At 46.7% G+C, this 16,376-nt stretch overlaps 4 protein-coding genes across 4 annotated transcripts in view; 2 read left to right on the forward strand and 2 right to left on the reverse strand.

Moving 5' to 3' along the window:
- Nucleotides 1-3,004: 3,004 nt before the first annotated feature.
- LOC102488914 (histone H2A type 1) lies at nt 3,005-3,796 on the reverse strand. The gene has a single exon (XM_006162672.3). It carries the CDS (start codon nt 3,794-3,796, stop codon nt 3,416-3,418), a length of 381 nt encoding a protein of 126 aa, XP_006162734.1. The 3' UTR covers nt 3,005-3,415.
- A 303-nt stretch (nt 3,797-4,099) lies between these two features.
- The window catches only part of LOC102489728 (histone H2B type 1), a 13,930-nt gene continuing 1,653 nt past the window's right edge, over nt 4,100-16,376 (forward strand). Inside the window, exon 1 of the mRNA XM_006162674.2 lies at nt 4,100-4,478. Coding sequence (XP_006162736.1) covers nt 4,111-4,478 — 368 coding nt within the window. The 5' untranslated portion in view covers nt 4,100-4,110. The remainder of the gene's footprint in view (nt 4,479-16,376) is intronic.
- LOC102470378 (histone H4-like) lies at nt 8,863-9,194 on the forward strand (the record flags this gene model as incomplete). Its single annotated transcript, XM_006162711.2, has 1 exon — nt 8,863-9,194. A coding segment is annotated over exon 1 (312 nt), but the record flags the coding sequence as incomplete, so codon positions are not given.
- Nucleotides 15,249-16,376, reverse strand: part of LOC102470800 (histone H2A type 1) — a 1,997-nt gene continuing 869 nt past the window's right edge. The window contains exon 2 of the mRNA XM_027766037.1: nt 15,249-16,369. Coding sequence (XP_027621838.1) covers nt 16,007-16,369 — 363 coding nt within the window. The 3' untranslated portion in view covers nt 15,249-16,006. The remainder of the gene's footprint in view (nt 16,370-16,376) is intronic.

Below are 16,376 nucleotides of genomic sequence, written 5' to 3' on the forward strand. Positions count from 1 at the left end.
TGCCCCCCCCCCCCCCCCCCCCCCATGGATGGCTATGCTGCAATCCCCTCTTTTCTATTCCCTTGTCAGGCTTTTGGGCATGCATACACATGCACCCAGCATGAGGTCCCAGGTCTGGGACTTGAATAATGGCTGCCCACCTGGGAGTCCAGCATCTTCACCACTACATTGAATTTTTAGAAGCAGTTTGAATTCTTTTTTCACTTCACTATGTGCTTCAGTTCCCAGAATTGGTTGCATTCTGTAAAGCTTAGTAGGTAAGATCACTACTGCAGCTGTTACTATCTGTTCATGCTCATTACCTTCTGTGGGTGGGTTCATGGGCAATAAAAATAATCCCACATTTGGAATTTAGAATGAATTTTATATTTTACAGAATTATAATAATGTTCTAATAGTTTCTATTGGAATTAATACCTTATGCAAAAATAAAGGAATTAACTTTCTTCTGGAAAGTAAAAACACAGCACTTTACAGGGAGGCAGTGCCCCCATCCCTACTCCCAATACCACTTGTTGAAGAACTCTGCTAACCCAACCTCGGGCCAGCTGCTGGATGGACTGGTATTTGTAGCAGTGTCCTCCTTCCTTCCAGGCCGAAACAAACATAGTAAGTCAGCAAGGCATCGCCCAGCCGGTGCTGAGCAAACTCTTCTTGGCTGGCTAAGAACAACCAGTCGAGACATGTTTTTCCCAGTTACCGTTCAGTTCTGATTACATGAGCAACTATTTATTGAGGGCAATTTGTCGTTCCAGTTATGAGGCTATAGATAGTCTACATCTCCTTAGACACCCCATGTGCTGAGCTACAGTTGCCTGGTAGCCTTGTAGTTCTTTCTGCTTTGAACATGCTTTTGCCCTCCCATAGAGGAACTGAGTTTTGCTACCGTGATGGCATACAAAAATGAATACTTGATGATGCTAGGTCCCTTGGCTCATTCTCATGGGTGCATGGAGATACCATTTATTAAGGCAAGGATTACTGGGGAAATAGAATTAATGATTATTAGTCCAGGGAATGTGTGTTCAGTTTCCCAGATGTTTCAAAAGGTAGGTGAACATGCATGCATGGAATTCCAATTCGTCTGAGGTGGACATGAAGATATGGGGGTCATTAGTATGTAAATAGCATTTAATACTATGGAGTAAGCTAAAAGCCCCTCTTGCTCCTGCCTGACTGGTAACCTTTGTCTTATTGCTAACATTGAGCTTCTTGTCTTTTGCCACACATGCCACAAAGTATGTGTCTTTGGTGACGCTCACTCTGCTGAATCCATAAACTTTCCTGCAATTCCCAGTTTTACTTAATCCTCAGATCAGAGGTCCCACTGATTGTGTTCCTATATGCTTCTATTATTCTTGCTACATTGTGCTTCAGTTATTTATTTCTTTATTTATTGTGAGGTATTTGCTATAGGGCGTGTGTGCTCGCCAGAAGGAGAGAGACAGAGAGACAGAAAGCGAAAAATCACCCCCCAGGGGCGATGGCCACGCCTCAATCCCTTCTCCTCCATTCTCCTCTTGGGATGCTGGGCATGCACATACATACTCCCAGCGTGATTTTAAGTCACAGGGTCTGGGACTTGAACCATGGTCGACTACGTGGGAGTCCAGCGACATAGCCATTACGCTAACTGCTGGTCCCGTGTTTCAGTTATTTGTGTGTTTCTTCCAATTTGAATGTTTCTTTAGGATAAGTAGTCTGTGCCTTATCTTTAATGTATGACACTTAATTGTGAAATTATTATTATTATTTTTTAAATTATTTTTTGGAGAGGTTTTTGCTATAGGGTGCAAGCACTCACCAGAAAGAGAGACGGAAAGTGAGAAATCACCCCCCAGGGAGGATGGCCACAAGGCAGTCCCTTCTCCATGCTCCTCTCGGGATTGGGCACACATGCACACGTTCCCCGCGTGAGCTTAAGCCACCAGGTCTGGGACTCAAACTGTGGTCAGCTATGTGGAGTCCATCGACGTAGCCATTTCGCCATCTGCTGGTCCCATGAAATAATTATTTTTACAAGAAGTATACTAGAATTTAATAAAAGAGGAACGTAGTAATTTTTATGTTTGAATTACCTGATTATGTAAGTGACAAATAGCATAAGTACTCAATCCTTTTCAAGACCAGAGAGCCTTGCTATACCTTATAAATATGGACATGAGGATCTTTGACCTCACTGTTCTCAAAAAGGTCTTTTTAACTTTTCAGAAAATAATTATTTTTTCCAGCTGTGTCTACCCATTACAGCTCCTGGGATCAATTTAGTATCATCTACTTCCATCAATTATTATCATTACAGACAAGTTTGGAGTATGTTTGCCATCTGCCTACTTGGGAATTTACTAAGCAAGTACTTAAGTCATTTGCTAATCCTAACAGCATTTAAGAAATAGATTTGTAACAAGAACACCCAAATATAAAAAAGATTAACTGCAAATATCACACAAAAGAGAACAAGAAAATACATTCTATACAATAAACCCAGTTATTTTGTATTTTATTTAAGCAGCATACTGACAGACACAAGTGATTACAAGTATATGTGTATTGCTAAAGAACATGCATGTGATCTTTAAGTGGAAGATTAAAGATTTCCAAAGCATTTTTTGTTGTTGTTCCAAATACATATAAGTGCAACAAATTTAAAAATGTAGGATGAAAGAATGTTATTTGCTAATCATAGGCTTTCCCAGTGAGTGCCTTTTCGATGCTTGGGAAAATAGGGCTAAATACCAGTTTACTGAAACTGAGTACAAAACACACTAGTGATACATAACACATTTCAAGAAACTTCCTAAAGGTAAATTTATATAGATGCAAGATGATTGCTATTGATCTCACATTACATACACCCCAATGGATTTGTTCTGTAAACTCCCCCCAAAATCCTTTAGCTTTGCGGTTTTTTTCGTGAGTTTGTTTTTGCTATAGTTCCTGTGCGCTCGCCAGAGAGCAACAGAAGGCAAGTCACCCCACAGGGAGAATGGTCATACTGCAATCCTTTTCTTCACTCGGGATTTTAGGCACACACACAAGGCATGCTTGAAGCAACTGGGTCTAGGACTCCAGTTGTGTTAGACTCTGGGAGTCAAGCGACACAACCATTATGCATCTGTTGGTTCCTCTGCAGCAAAATAAGATCTAGGTAACCCCCCCCAAACTGATTTAAATTTAAACAAGGGTTTGAATTTCTTGTAATTTGGTGTAAGGTGCAAGCGTTGTACAAAGACCTGAGGGAGCTTAGATCGAATAGGAGACAGGTTAAGTAAGGTCCTAAGCTTCTACATCATTGGCCCTGATCACTTCAAGAACAACGTCCCGGAAGTAAATGCTTAAAAAACGTGCCGCCTTTTTTGACTGTTTAAGTGGCTCTGAAAAGAGCCTTTGTTTTTGAGCCTCCAAACATCCATTTCTACTTGGCCTTGTGGTGGCTCTCGGTCTTCTTGGGCAGCAGCACGGCCTGGATGTTGGGCAGGACGCCGCCCTGCGCGATCGTCACCTTGCCCAGCAGCTTGTTGAGCTCCTCGTCGTTGCGGATGGCCAGCTGCAGGTGGCGCGGGATGATGCGCGTCTTCTTGTTGTCGCGCGCCGCGTTGCCCGCCAGCTCCAGGATCTCGGCCGTCAGGTACTCCAGCACGGCCGCCAGGTAGACCGGCGCGCCGGCCCCGACCCGCTCGGCGTAGTTGCCCTTGCGCAGCAGGCGGTGCACGCGGCCCACCGGGAACTGCAGCCCGGCCCTGGGAGAGCGGGACTTGGCCTTGGCCCGCGCCTTGCCGTTGCCACGGCCGGACATGACTAGACACTGAGACCGCTAGTGCTAAGGACACTGCTTAGAGGAGGGGAAAAGAGCGCCTTTTATAGCCGCTGCCGGGCGCGAAAAGCCAGCTGTTCGATTGGCTAAATTTAATTTTAATTTAGACCAATGGACTGCGAGTACGCAGGATGCACATTCTGATTGGGCAAAACTGACGTCTGACGTCAACAACGGATGACAACCAATCACCAGTGAGTATTACCACTACTAATTTGCATAATAGTGTCTATATAAGTAGAGCTAGGCCGGCCTGCATGTGTCGCTTATTTGTCTACTGTTTGATTCTCTACGCCATGCCGGAACCTGTTAAATCTGCCCCAGCCCCAAAGAAGGGCTCCAAGAAGGCCATCACTAAGGCGCAGAAGAAGGACGGCAAGAAGCGCAAGCGCAGCCGCAAAGAGAGCTACTCGGTGTACGTGTACAAGGTGCTGAAGCAGGTGCACCCCGACACGGGCATCTCGTCCAAGGCCATGGGCATCATGAACTCGTTCGTCAACGACATCTTCGAGCGCATCGCGGGCGAGGCGTCGCGCCTGGCGCACTACAACAAGCGCTCGACCATCACGTCGCGGGAGATCCAGACGGCCGTGCGCCTGCTGCTGCCCGGGGAGCTGGCCAAGCACGCCGTGTCCGAGGGCACCAAGGCCGTCACCAAGTACACCAGCTCCAAGTGAGCACCTTCTCATGCTTGTAGAAACCAAAGGCTCTTTTCAGAGCCACCTAATCTTTCAAAGGAAAAGCTAACACTGCTGTCACCTAGCGTTAGAACTTGTTAAAACCTGGCTACCTTGATGTAATGAGAGGGCAGACCTAGTCGGGAAGGTGGTGCTGTTGGAGTCTCTCCCTGGAATGTACCAGGCTCAACCCTGTGCCTTAGGTCCTAGGATGGACAGTAGTGGGCAGGGCATGTGAGGCCACAGTGCAGGTGATGCTGGAGGAAGGTTTCGTGATTATCATGAGGCAGCACCCTCTAGGCATGGTGTTTCCTAAGGTATTTCCTCACCTTGATTCCCACTTTTCCATCTGAAATTACAAATTTTGTTACAGGGCTTAAGTGGTTGCAGTGTAACCCTGTGCCAAGAGCGAAGACTGGTGGGAGCCACGTTACTCCTCCAGTTCTCTGAAATGACACTGCAGCAAAACACCCCCTCCTTGCTGATGTCCAGTGTTGCTGAAGGCAAGCGTGAGGCTTCCTCATGTGAGGCTGTGCTGGCCAGTAGTTGGAATCACCTGAGGATGTTCTAGGTTTTTGCTCGAAAGTGACACATTAGTGTGGGGGCAGAAAGAAAACTGCCAAGTGTGGCCACCTGTTTGTTCCTTAAGTCATGCTGAGACCTGCTATCAGTCTGCCCCCATCTTCCTGTCTGTGTTTATGCTGCCAACTGGTCTAGGGCATGCTGTTTGCTGGGGACACAGGAATAGGGGGTGCAGGAGTGATCATGCTGAGTCTACTGCGTAGTGATGACAGGAACACTGGGTTGCAGGGGGTGATCATGCTCAGCTCCCTGTGTGCTGATGATAGCGTGGGGGTGCAGGGGTGATAAGGCCTAGCACCCTGCATGCTGATGTCAGGAGCGCTGGGGTGCAGGGGTGATCATGTCCAGCCTCCTGTGAGCTGATGATAGGAACATGGGGGTGTAGGGGTGATCAGGCCCAGGGGCCGACTGCGTGCTGATGACAGGAACGCGGGGGTGCAGGGGTGATCAGGCCTAACACTTGCAGTAGGACATGAGTTTTTGTCTCATGCTCATGAAGAATTGGAGGGGATAGCTAAGAGTTCATTGAAGGAGAAGGAAGGAAAAGCACATTCCCAAGGAGGGAGTGGGTCCTAGAAAATAAGTTGCTGCCACATGGTTTGGGTTCCAGGTTTATACCCCACTGGGAGGAACCTGTGCATGTGTTCCCCACGTTAAGGGGTCATGTGTCCTATAGGCCATGCTGTGAAGCAAGAGAAACTCCATTTTGGAAGGGTGCTTCCATCTTAGAAATTGTGCCTCCTTCTCCCCCTCCCACTACAGTAGATAGGATCATCAGAAGCCCCATTCTCAAGTGCCTTAAGACAATCAGTGACCAACAGACCTTGCCTCTCACCAGGGGAGCCATTAAGAGTCCATTGTGTTCAGAACATGCCCTTAGGAATGATTAACCTGCTTACTTTTCTTCTGTAACTGACTTTATTGCTTTGAAGAAAGAAAAACCCCCATCTCTCCTAAAGCCCCTTAACTTTGTTCCTTCCTATCAACATGTCATCTTGAGATAAATCGTGATTATAGCCTACATAAACTCCTTTTCTCTTTTAACTGGTGGCTGCAAGGTTTTAAGAGACATGAATCCCCCCGTATGCCACCTGTTTAATCAATAAACTCCAATACATTTAGCTATGTCTGGATGTCCTCTTCTTCTCGAGCAGACTATAACAGCTGCCACCCAGGGTGGACTCAGGGTCATGAGCGCCTACATAATGGTGGCTACTTGGAAACTGGTTTGTTCAGAGGCTGTTAATTTGGAGGATGTTTTCTGTTAATTTTCAGGGCCTGGTGATCTATAGCTTGGAACTCATTCCAGCGTTTGAGGCAGTTTGATGAAGAGCAGCGGGCAGTGAAAGGTGATAGGACACATGTGAGGGCTCAGAGTAGTGGGGGACTGAGTTCACTCCCTCTCACCTGCTTGTGAGGGCTCAGAGTAGTGGGGGACGGAGTTCACTCCCTCTCACCTGCTTGCTTTCTCTGTGTGAACTGACACCTCTCAGTGAGGGGCTTATGACCTGCTTGAGGGGATCAGGACAGGGGGAGGTTAGAGTCCTTCTGAGATAGGAGATAGACTCCCCCCAACAGGTAGATAGGGTAAGAGCTCCCAAAAAAGTCATTGTTTTTCTTTCTTCTTTTTTTTCAAAACAGATTTTGGTACAGAGTGCATGTGATTGCCTGAAAGAGTGAGAACTTGTGGTAGGCCGTTAGTCATGAGCGGGCAGCCCTAAGAGAAAAGAGAAAGGCTCACCAGTCCCGGGCGCCAGGAGGGCAAGGCGATTTGCCATCTTCCTTCCCTGGGGCCTGACGGAAGCATACAGGGATGATTCATAGACTTTTCTCTTACCAAAAAGACCCAAGAAAGTATTTTGGTCAACACTGTAATCCCCAAGTAAGCGTTTTTGGTCAACGCCCTAATTCCCACTAGGTCAACACCCTAATTCCCATTAGGTCAATGCTCTAATTCCCACTAGGACTATGAATTAATTAGGCAGTCCAATTAAACAACCTGGCTCACAGTGGGCCTGCACAATGAGGTAATCAAATTTCTCATTCCTTACCTGTGAGAGAAGTGCACAAGCAGGAGAAAACGCTGGGATTCGAATTCAAACGAAGGACAGGTAATATGAGAGACCTCCCACCAATAACTATTCATGATCACTTCTAGTGATAAAAGTAACAATTAACCAGTATCAAAAGCAACTGCCACCTGGCAATCTGCCCGCCCAAGAGCCTTTTGGGCATACTTTGCTTTATTTCCTATTAAATCTTTTCTGCCTACTTCATTCGTGGTTGTGGTTTCATTTTGCGCCTAGACAGACCTCTAATTTTAGTGATCTGGACCCAAAGAACCAAGGACTTTACAACGCAGCTTGACATTCTCCCATTCCTTAACAAACTCACCCCAGGGGATGGTCACACTGCAATACCTCCTCCATTCTCCTCTGCGGATTTTGGGCACACACCCCACACGACGACCAGCATGTTTCAGGCCACTGACCGGTCGACCATGTGGAGGTCCAGCAACATAAGCATCATGCCATCTGCTATTCCCTAGTAACTATATGTTAACAAGACACAGATGGCTATGGGCCATTGACCCCATCATGAATAGGGTAGTAAATAACAGAGACGACCACATAACTATTTCCTGAAATCCACTCCTTATCAGAGGCCAGCCTATTGCTCCAACTGCTAGATTAAAGCCCTCATGCCCAGCTCCTCTTTGGCAACCCATCGGGGACCCCTTTCATTGCCCTGAAAGCTTTTCTCCTTCCCTAATAAACGGCTTCACTCTCCTGTGTCCCCTCTCTAATTCTTTGTGAGCATAGGACAAGTGTCAGTGCGGGTGTTGAGTCTGATCACTCCTGCGTCGTTATCCTCAGGGGGAAAAAAAGAAAACTACTTCTACACAGTAGGAAAACAATCTAGAAAGCACACTGTTAAATACTTAGGATTTTTAAAGCATACCATAGAAAAATCTTGGCATGGAACATCAAGCAGACATAATCACTTATTTTCCTAAGGCAAATTTTCTAAATTTTTAAATTGTGTTCACAGATTTTATGCAGCAAAATTGACTGATTTTCGCAAGAATTTTAGTAACAGCTCCAAGCACAGGGTCAAAGGGGGTCTTTTACCGTTGTGGACACGAGAATTTAAAAAATCTGCCAGATTACCGAACTACTAGGAACGGGTAGAACCGTTGAACCGTGTGGGGATTCCGAGGCTGAACAATGCGCACACGTGGAACCAGCGTGCTGAAAGCCCAACGGGGAGGCGCGGACGGCACGCGGCGTGAGGCAAGCAGCGCCCCCGGCCGGCGGGGGCCGTCGGGGGCCGTGGCCGGGCGGAGCGGCGCGCCGGTTCTGCTCTGGCCGGCCCTTCCTTTTCTCTTTCCAGGTTCAGGCGGTGGCGCGACGGTTAGGGCGCTGGACCCCACCGGGCAGGCCGCCTGGAAAACACGCTCTGCACGTGGGCCCCAAACCCCCAGAGTGGAGTCGGGGCCAAGCACCCACCCCACTCTCACTGTCCGGCGAGTGCACGTGCCCCACAGCAAAACGGAAGGAGGACCTTTCCTTGTGCCAATTAAAGCAGTTCAAGGGACTCCTGGGACAGAGCGGGCGGCCACGCCACCCCCAGGCCAGGAAACGCCAGACCCCCGCCCCCTGGTTGTTCCTGTCAGACCCCTCCTTCTCAGGGGGCGGGGCGTCCCGCCGCTTCGCTGCAGGTTTTCAATTCGGTCCGCCAGGGCCAGTATATAAGCCCGTCTCGCAGCACTGTTCTCCAGCTGCTGTACGATTTCCGGGTCTGTCAGTATGTCTGGTCGCGGCAAGGGCGGGAAGGGCCTGGGCAAGGGCGGCGCCAAGCGCCACCGCAAGGTGCTGCGCGACAACATCCAGGGCATCACCAAGCCGGCCATCCGCCGCCTGGCCCGGCGCGGCGGCGTCAAGCGCATCTCCGGCCTCATCTACGAGGAGACCCGCGGGGTGCTCAAGGTGTTCCTGGAGAACGTGATCCGGGACGCCGTCACCTACACCGAGCACGCCAAGCGCAAGACGGTCACGGCCATGGACGTGGTGTACGCGCTCAAGCGCCAGGGCCGCACCCTCTACGGCTTTGGCGGGGGGGGGGGGGGCTCCTCGCGTCCCGTCGTTACCCGACCAAAGGGTTTCTCGATTCCGAACCAAAGGCCCTTTTCAGGGCCCCCATCTTGTCACCGAGGAGCCGTGACTGCGCTATCTCCGCCCTAAAACCTCGCCGCCAGGTCTCGCGCAGGCACCCCAGTCATAGAGCACTGGATTTTGAGTTCTGATCTTGGCACCTCGTCCGATTCCCGGTGGTTTCCCAGGCGCCTTGGGTGCCGATTCGTGGAACTATCGGAACCAGGTTATGAATGGGGCGTGGTGGCATGTCAGAGCCAGAAACGTGAAAGAAGGAAGTGGATTTACAAAGTCCTCCAACCCATGGTGTAAGTTTCAAGGTGAAAACAGTTAAGCGAGATTAAGAAACTTATCTGAGGTCGAAAACTGGTACAAGTGTCAGGTGATCTCATCTATGACATGAGGTCAGGTCACAGCACTTGCCTGAGAGTAGAAGAGTTAGTGGAAGGAGTTTTTTGAACATAACACTTGTTTCGCTATACACATTAACATTTTTATTTTTATTTTTTTTGTTTTATTTTACTGGTCGGGTATGTGCACTTAGGGAAAATGAGAAACTGCCTCCGAGGGGGTTGGCTATGCCCAGTCCCTTTTCGGGATTTTAGGCACGTGAACACACAGGAACCCTGCATGTTTTTCAAGCTCCCAAATCAGAATTGAACTGTTGTCGACATGTAGAAATTCACCACCTTGCCACCTTCTGGCCCTATGCACGTGTTTTTGAAATTTATCAGAGTGCATACACTCACCAGAGAGACAAAGAGGAGGGACAATGCAAACCAGCAAGGCAGTGGTCATGCCACAGTCATATTTACATTCCTCCATAATGCACAAGCTCCCAGAGGACTCCAAGTCACCGGGGCTGGGATTTGAACTGCAGTTTGAGCCACGTGGGACCCAGTTCCCTGAACTACAAAATCACAGGGCAGCCTGTGTATCTTGAGTTATGTAAATTTTATTTTTTAGCGGACTTTAAAATATTTGCATTACATTTTAGAAATAGCCTTTAATGAATTTAATATATTTATATATGAAATATGTTAATTGAAATAATTAATTTTAATATCTTCTTATACATTAAGTCAAACTTTGCTATGAACATGCATTTATAGATTTTTATGAACATTTATTTTGTTCAAAACATCTTTCCCATTTCTTAGCCTAGAACAAATTAAATATCTAGTACCTTTTTTAAAAGTTTTTTTTTTTTTTTTTTTAAAGAGGTTGCCTTAGAGTGTTTGCTCTCCAAAGAGAGAGAGACAGACACCGTGAGAGGGTAAGTGAGAAATCAACCTCTGGCTGGATGGCTATGCTGCCATCCCTTCCTCCATTCTCCTCCCAGGATTGTAGACAGGTGTGCACATGTACCCAGTGTGATTTTCCAACCGCAGGTCCACCTTAGTTAGACTTGAACCACATTAGTCGGTGATTCGGGAATCCAGAGACATAACTGCTATGCCATCTGTGGTGCCCATCTCTAGTGCATCCTTCTGTGCGACCTTCTGATGTCTGGAAGTAATTTTTAACCAGAAAGTAGGGGAGGGAAAAATGCTTCTTTCCACCCTTTAAGTTCCTTTTCTAGTCTATGAATTAAACGAACACAGGACATATTAACAGGAGAGTGTGTGTAAGTGTGCGCACACACAGGCGGCCCTGAGCTGAGCCCAGGAGGTGGGCAGAGGGTTGAGACACACATGGCCCTCAATTACAGGTAGGAATGGGGCCTAGGCTTTGGCGGGTGACAGGTACCAATTATGCCAAGGAGAGAGCTCAGAGTGCATGCTGAGCAAAGGTCACCATTAAAAAAAAAAGTTAAGCCAGAGTGTGCTGGCCGCAGAGAGATGGGAAATGAGAAGGCACCCTCCATGGGGCACGGTCACACGCAATCCCTTCTCCCTTTCCCTCCTCTCTGGATTTTGGGCACACACGCACATGCTCAGTATGTTTTCAATCTACAGGAATCAGGCTTCAAACGTTGCTGTCTGCTGTCTAGCCTCCTGAACCACCATCCACCAGCTGACCCAAAGTTGCTTTCTTATACAAATAAAAAATGCTTTCTGATCACTCTTTCTGGGAGACATTTTTACTAATTAAAATTATTTTTACACAGGAGAAAATTTATTCTTTATTTTGGGCAATTGAGGGGGTAATGAAGAGTTTTCTCTGCTTTGGCTAGTCCTCAATGTCTTTTAGCTCAGAATAGCCATATACAGTGAATCTGGCATATTTTGTGATGACTTGTTCTGAACTTCAGTTTCCTAGCAGTTCGTGACATCAGAGAGTAGCACATCAAATGGCCCAGTCCTACTCCCACCTCACCAAAGCCTATCCTTGAACACCACCAACCTTCCCTGGGAACAGTTGAAATACTATCATATATTGACAGAAGTCTAGAAGAGGACATAGTTATTAAAAATAAAGAAAAGAAAGAAAACCTTCGGGACAAAGAGAAAGGGATTGTTTGGGAGCCTCAGAACCTGGGACACATTGCAGACGTTTACCTGATTCCTTGGCCCTCCTTCATACCCTCGGCGAGGGTTCCTTTGGCCCGACTTCCTGACCCACCAACACTTGGGCTGCTGCTCACAGCCGGCAGCTCAGATGTATTAGTAGCAGTGACGTTTATTGAAACATGGGCCAGGAGTAGTTTGCAGGAGGAAGCAGGGGGACCAGGTTACGGAGGACAGTTTTCAGAGTCCTGCAAGGAAGGGATCTGGCAATAATAATCTTCCAGCTGGCTCAAGGTGGCCTTGTCCCCTGGCCTGCTTTGATCACACGACTCTTTGTCCTGTAAAACTACACATAGGCATCCATACAATTATATCTTCATTTGATTTTCAACCTCTTTTTTGCTTTCAAAAATGGAAATCTCATTGCTTTTTCCTATTTGTCAAAAATCCTTTCCTGTCCCAACCTGCAGGACAAACAGGTTTCCTGAGGGAAGGAATGAGAGATGGGACGAACAGCACAGAGACGACAGTGTTACAACTCTTCAGGATCGTCCATGTATTATGGGCCAAGGATCAGGTTTATATACATGTTGGTGGGCCATGAATGGTTGCCTTATATGATAATGTGCCGGGGTCCAGCCTTGGCGGGGGTGGGTTGACTCGTCGGAGACGGCGCAGGTGAACAGAAACAAAATTAGACTAAGTCCTCAATGCCTCTTAGCATGTTCTTAGCCGGCCACAGCCAGAGTTAGCTCCAGGCTGCTGTGCTAGTGGCTACATAAACACGTATTTATTGAGGGGTGTCTTACAGGAGTATGAGGGGTGAGGAGGAAATAAAAGATTTACTCTACGAAACAGAGAATTCAAGGCACAGGAAGAATGATCATAAAACATGATGTCTGTCTTGTATGATTAGGTATAATCAATTACAGTTCTCAGGATGAAGGAGTCTATTTGTCTGGTGCATTTTCTTCTTTAATCTTGATTGCCGGACAGAGCCTATTTGGGTGAGAGGGTCTTGTAGCTCAGGAGACAACACAGGGTGTTTTATTAGCAGTTTTTCATAGTTAACAGCACACAGGGATAAACTGCTATTAGGTGCTATCCGTTGCTTGCCTGAGACCAGATAAGAACTTTCAGCTAAGATAGTTACTCTTCCTCCTGGAGCCTTCAGGTTTGTTTATCTTGTCTCTGTTAGCTAGATCTGTTCTTCCTCTATTAACCCACAGGTCCCTGTATTTATTTGCTGAATTCATTCTTTGTTAATCAGTGAATTCTTGTGCTAATTTGGCCTAATACAAGTTAACTTTGGCCTGTAGCTTTAACAAGGGGTATTTACGTAAAACTAGCCTTAAACTAACTTAGTCTACATATGTTACTAAAGCTAATTTGGTTTATACTAACTCAACTTAACATATGTTAATTTTAATTTAAAATAGGCAGGTGGGAGAGTCTGTCTCAGGTTCCCTGGCCCTTTACCCTTGCAGGGTACCATAATAACAGTAAAGCTCACGGCAGAGAAATTAACTACAGGCCAGTAAAAAGACACAAGGAGGGTTAGTAAACCGCCGGCTGTGTCTCGCAGTTTCTTCCCAGCCCAGGCCTTGCCTTTAGACATCGGAGACAGCCTCTTTACCAGCTTATGTTGTCTGCATGGCCCCGTCAATAATGAAGGATTGTAGATTGACCAATCATAAGGTGCTAAATATGCAAATCTGAGGGATTCTAGGCTCACCAATCAGTGAGCACCATGGGTTTGTAGCCAATCAGAGTGTGGTTTTGAAGGGGAGCTAATTGTGGCTTTTGGTGTTGTATGATTGTTTGCTGAGAAATGGAAACCTAAAGGTTTCCTTAAAATGGCGATCGTATAAGACTCATAAAATGGCCTCGGCGGACTCGCTGATGTGCAGTTTCCCACACTCTCCAGAGGGCCTAGAGGGAGTTAGGTCCAGAAACATTAACAACCATTCTAAACCATTGGTAAAGGAGGCTTCCTGCATCCTGCCTGGGCATGGGATCTCTGTGATGTATACTGAGCCTCCTCATCTCTGTTACAGTACATGCTTTTCTGATCTCAGCAACCATTTCCAATCACCAACGTAAAAACTGTAAACCCACCCATAACCTACAAGCTATCCCGTCACATGTCCCACCTTTTTGGACCAGACCAATAGAAAAACTTCACTAAATTCCAAACTCTGTCTCTCGCTCTCAAAATCAAATAAAAGGAACCCCTGTGCATGATCACTCCGAAAAAGGCATGTTGTGCCTCCTCTCCCAGCCTAGGTCACTCATGTTCTGCTCAGAAATAAAGCACATTTATTATTATTTTTAGGGACCAGCAGTTGGTCTAATGGCTCTGTCACTGGACTCCCATGTAGTTGACTGTGATTCAGGTCTCAGAACTGGTGGCTTAAACTCATGCCGGGCATGTGTGTGTGTGAGCCCAAGATCCCAAGAGAAGAATGGAAGAGAGGATTGTGCTGTGGCCATTCCCCCTGGGGGGTGATTGCTCGCTTTCTGTCTCTCTGTCTCTCTTTCTGGTGAGTGCATGCACCCTGTAGCAAGAAACCTCTCCAAAAAAAAAAAAATTATTTTTACAGACTTGGTTTACTTGGTTATTTCTGTTGACACTTTTATATAACTTTTTATTTCCTTCATAAGAATTTCTGGCATGAGGATATGAATGCAGTCTGTTCACCACAGTTCATGGGCTTGTCACTGACCCAAAGTCCAGGAGGGTGCAAATAAATCCAGTTGCCACCAAAGGACTCTAAACCACTGGACCCTAGATACCCCATACAGGAAGTCACTCGTAGGAGCTCTTCTGGTTGTCCAGTCTGAGAGTGAAGGTCATGAGAACTCTAGAAAGAAAAAGCTTCAGTAATGTTTTCACAAATTTCCTGCCACTAAAATGAAACCTTCTCACCTATGAAATGATCTTGTAAAACATGACAGTAGAGAGTTCTAGAGTGCTCAGGTTCTAATTGCAATTATAAATACCTCAATTATTTTAGCAAAACTTTTGAAAGTTTTATCTGTAGTTTTGAAATAAGTTTCAATTGTTTCTCCACTTTATGTAGATAGTTCGTCTTCATGTATCATGTAAAAAAAAGTAGGTGCTTAATCCATTGAAATTGAAGCATTAGTAAATTAATTTTAAAATGCAATATGTGAAATTACTACACTTTTATATTTTATTTCTCTTGAAATATAAAAGTGTGCATTCATTTCTTAGTTATTTGGCTATGGGTTCACTGGTTTTATAGTCTTTATATAAATTACAATAACAATCACAGTGGCAGGACTTGCAGCATATTTTATTATCGCATTTTAAAGAACTCACAGGCCATCCCCAGACCTGCATCATTTACTGGATATTTCTAGTTACAAATAACACATTTGACTTAGGAAACAAAAGAATAGGTTTACTGGAATCAGGATTTATGTCCTTTAACATCAAATCATGCTTTTTACAAAAGAAAAGGTAATATTTATTTCCTATTTGAGATTTTCATCATAGCTCTTTCAGTCTAAGGAATATTGTTTCTCATTACGTTTGGATGTGAATGCAGGAAATGTGTTTCAAGAGACTGAGAAAACAAATTGATTACAATGGGCTAGAAATGCTTTGGGAAATTCATTTTCTTTAATGTCTCCATGAGGAGCAGGAAACAGTCCATGGCGACTTCTTTAGCTAGGAAGAAATAGGTCCCCTTAGCTGGGGTAGTGAGGTGAGGGAACATCCTGATGGAAAGGGGACACTAAGAATCATGGGCAGGTACAGGCTCGCCCATGTCTGATACACGTTAGCTGTTGATGCCCCCATATCTTCACTTCTTGATGACCCTTATCTAGTTTGCAATGAAATGCATTTTCCACTCAAGCCAATCTAAAACTCCTTAAAGACCTGGACTTCCGATTCGGGGCTGACCCTGTGTTCCCACTCACAGGGTGCCTGGTACACACGTGCTGGCAAGATCCACTCGTTAGGAGAGGGCAGACCGAACGTTTGAGTCCTTAATCTCACCCAAGGGGTCGTTCAATCCAGCACATCAGGGACACCTCATAGACAAGTTACACTCATAAATACTGCTTTATGACCTGTTCAGAAGTTCAACTTCAGAAAGAACGAAGTTGCAGTTAGGTTTAATTTAAAGTACCTCATTCGGATACTGAGAATTTGCTTTGCCTACTTGGCCTTCAAACTGCAACTCTTAAAATGACTCAACTACCAGACAAAACTCTGCGGCAACTCTCTTGGTGACACGGTAGGTGGCTCTGAAAAGAGCCTTTTAGTTTAGGGTTTCAGGTTCACCGCGCGCCAGACTACTTCCCCTTGGCCTTGTGGTGGCTCTCGGTCTTCTTGGGCAGCAGCACGGCCTGGATGTTGGGCAGGACGCCGCCCTGCGCGATCGTCACCTTGCCCAGCAGCTTGTTGAGCTCCTCGTCGTTGCGGATGGCCAGCTGCAGGTGGCGCGGGATGATGCGCGTCTTCTTGTTGTCGCGCGCCGCGTTGCCCGCCAGCTCCAGGATCTCGGCCGTCAGGTACTCCAGCACGGCCGCCAGGTAGACCGGCGCGCCGGCCCCGACCCGCTCGGCGTAGTTGCCCTTGCGCAGCAGGCGGTGCACGCGGCCCACCGGGAACTGCAGCCCGGCCCTGGGAGAGCGGGACTTGGCCTTGGCCCGCGCCTTGCCG

Source organism: Tupaia chinensis, unplaced genomic scaffold (assembly GCF_000334495.1).
Source record: "Tupaia chinensis unplaced genomic scaffold, TupChi_1.0 Scaffold140356_1, whole genome shotgun sequence".
Classification (NCBI taxonomy): Eukaryota; Metazoa; Chordata; class Mammalia; order Scandentia; family Tupaiidae; genus Tupaia; species Tupaia belangeri.

Excerpts from the sequence above, each read along its gene's own strand:
- LOC102488914 (XM_006162672.3), bottom strand. The coding sequence starts at position 3,796 with ATGTCCGGCCGTGGCAACGGCAAGGCGCGGGCCAAGGCCAAGTCCCGC.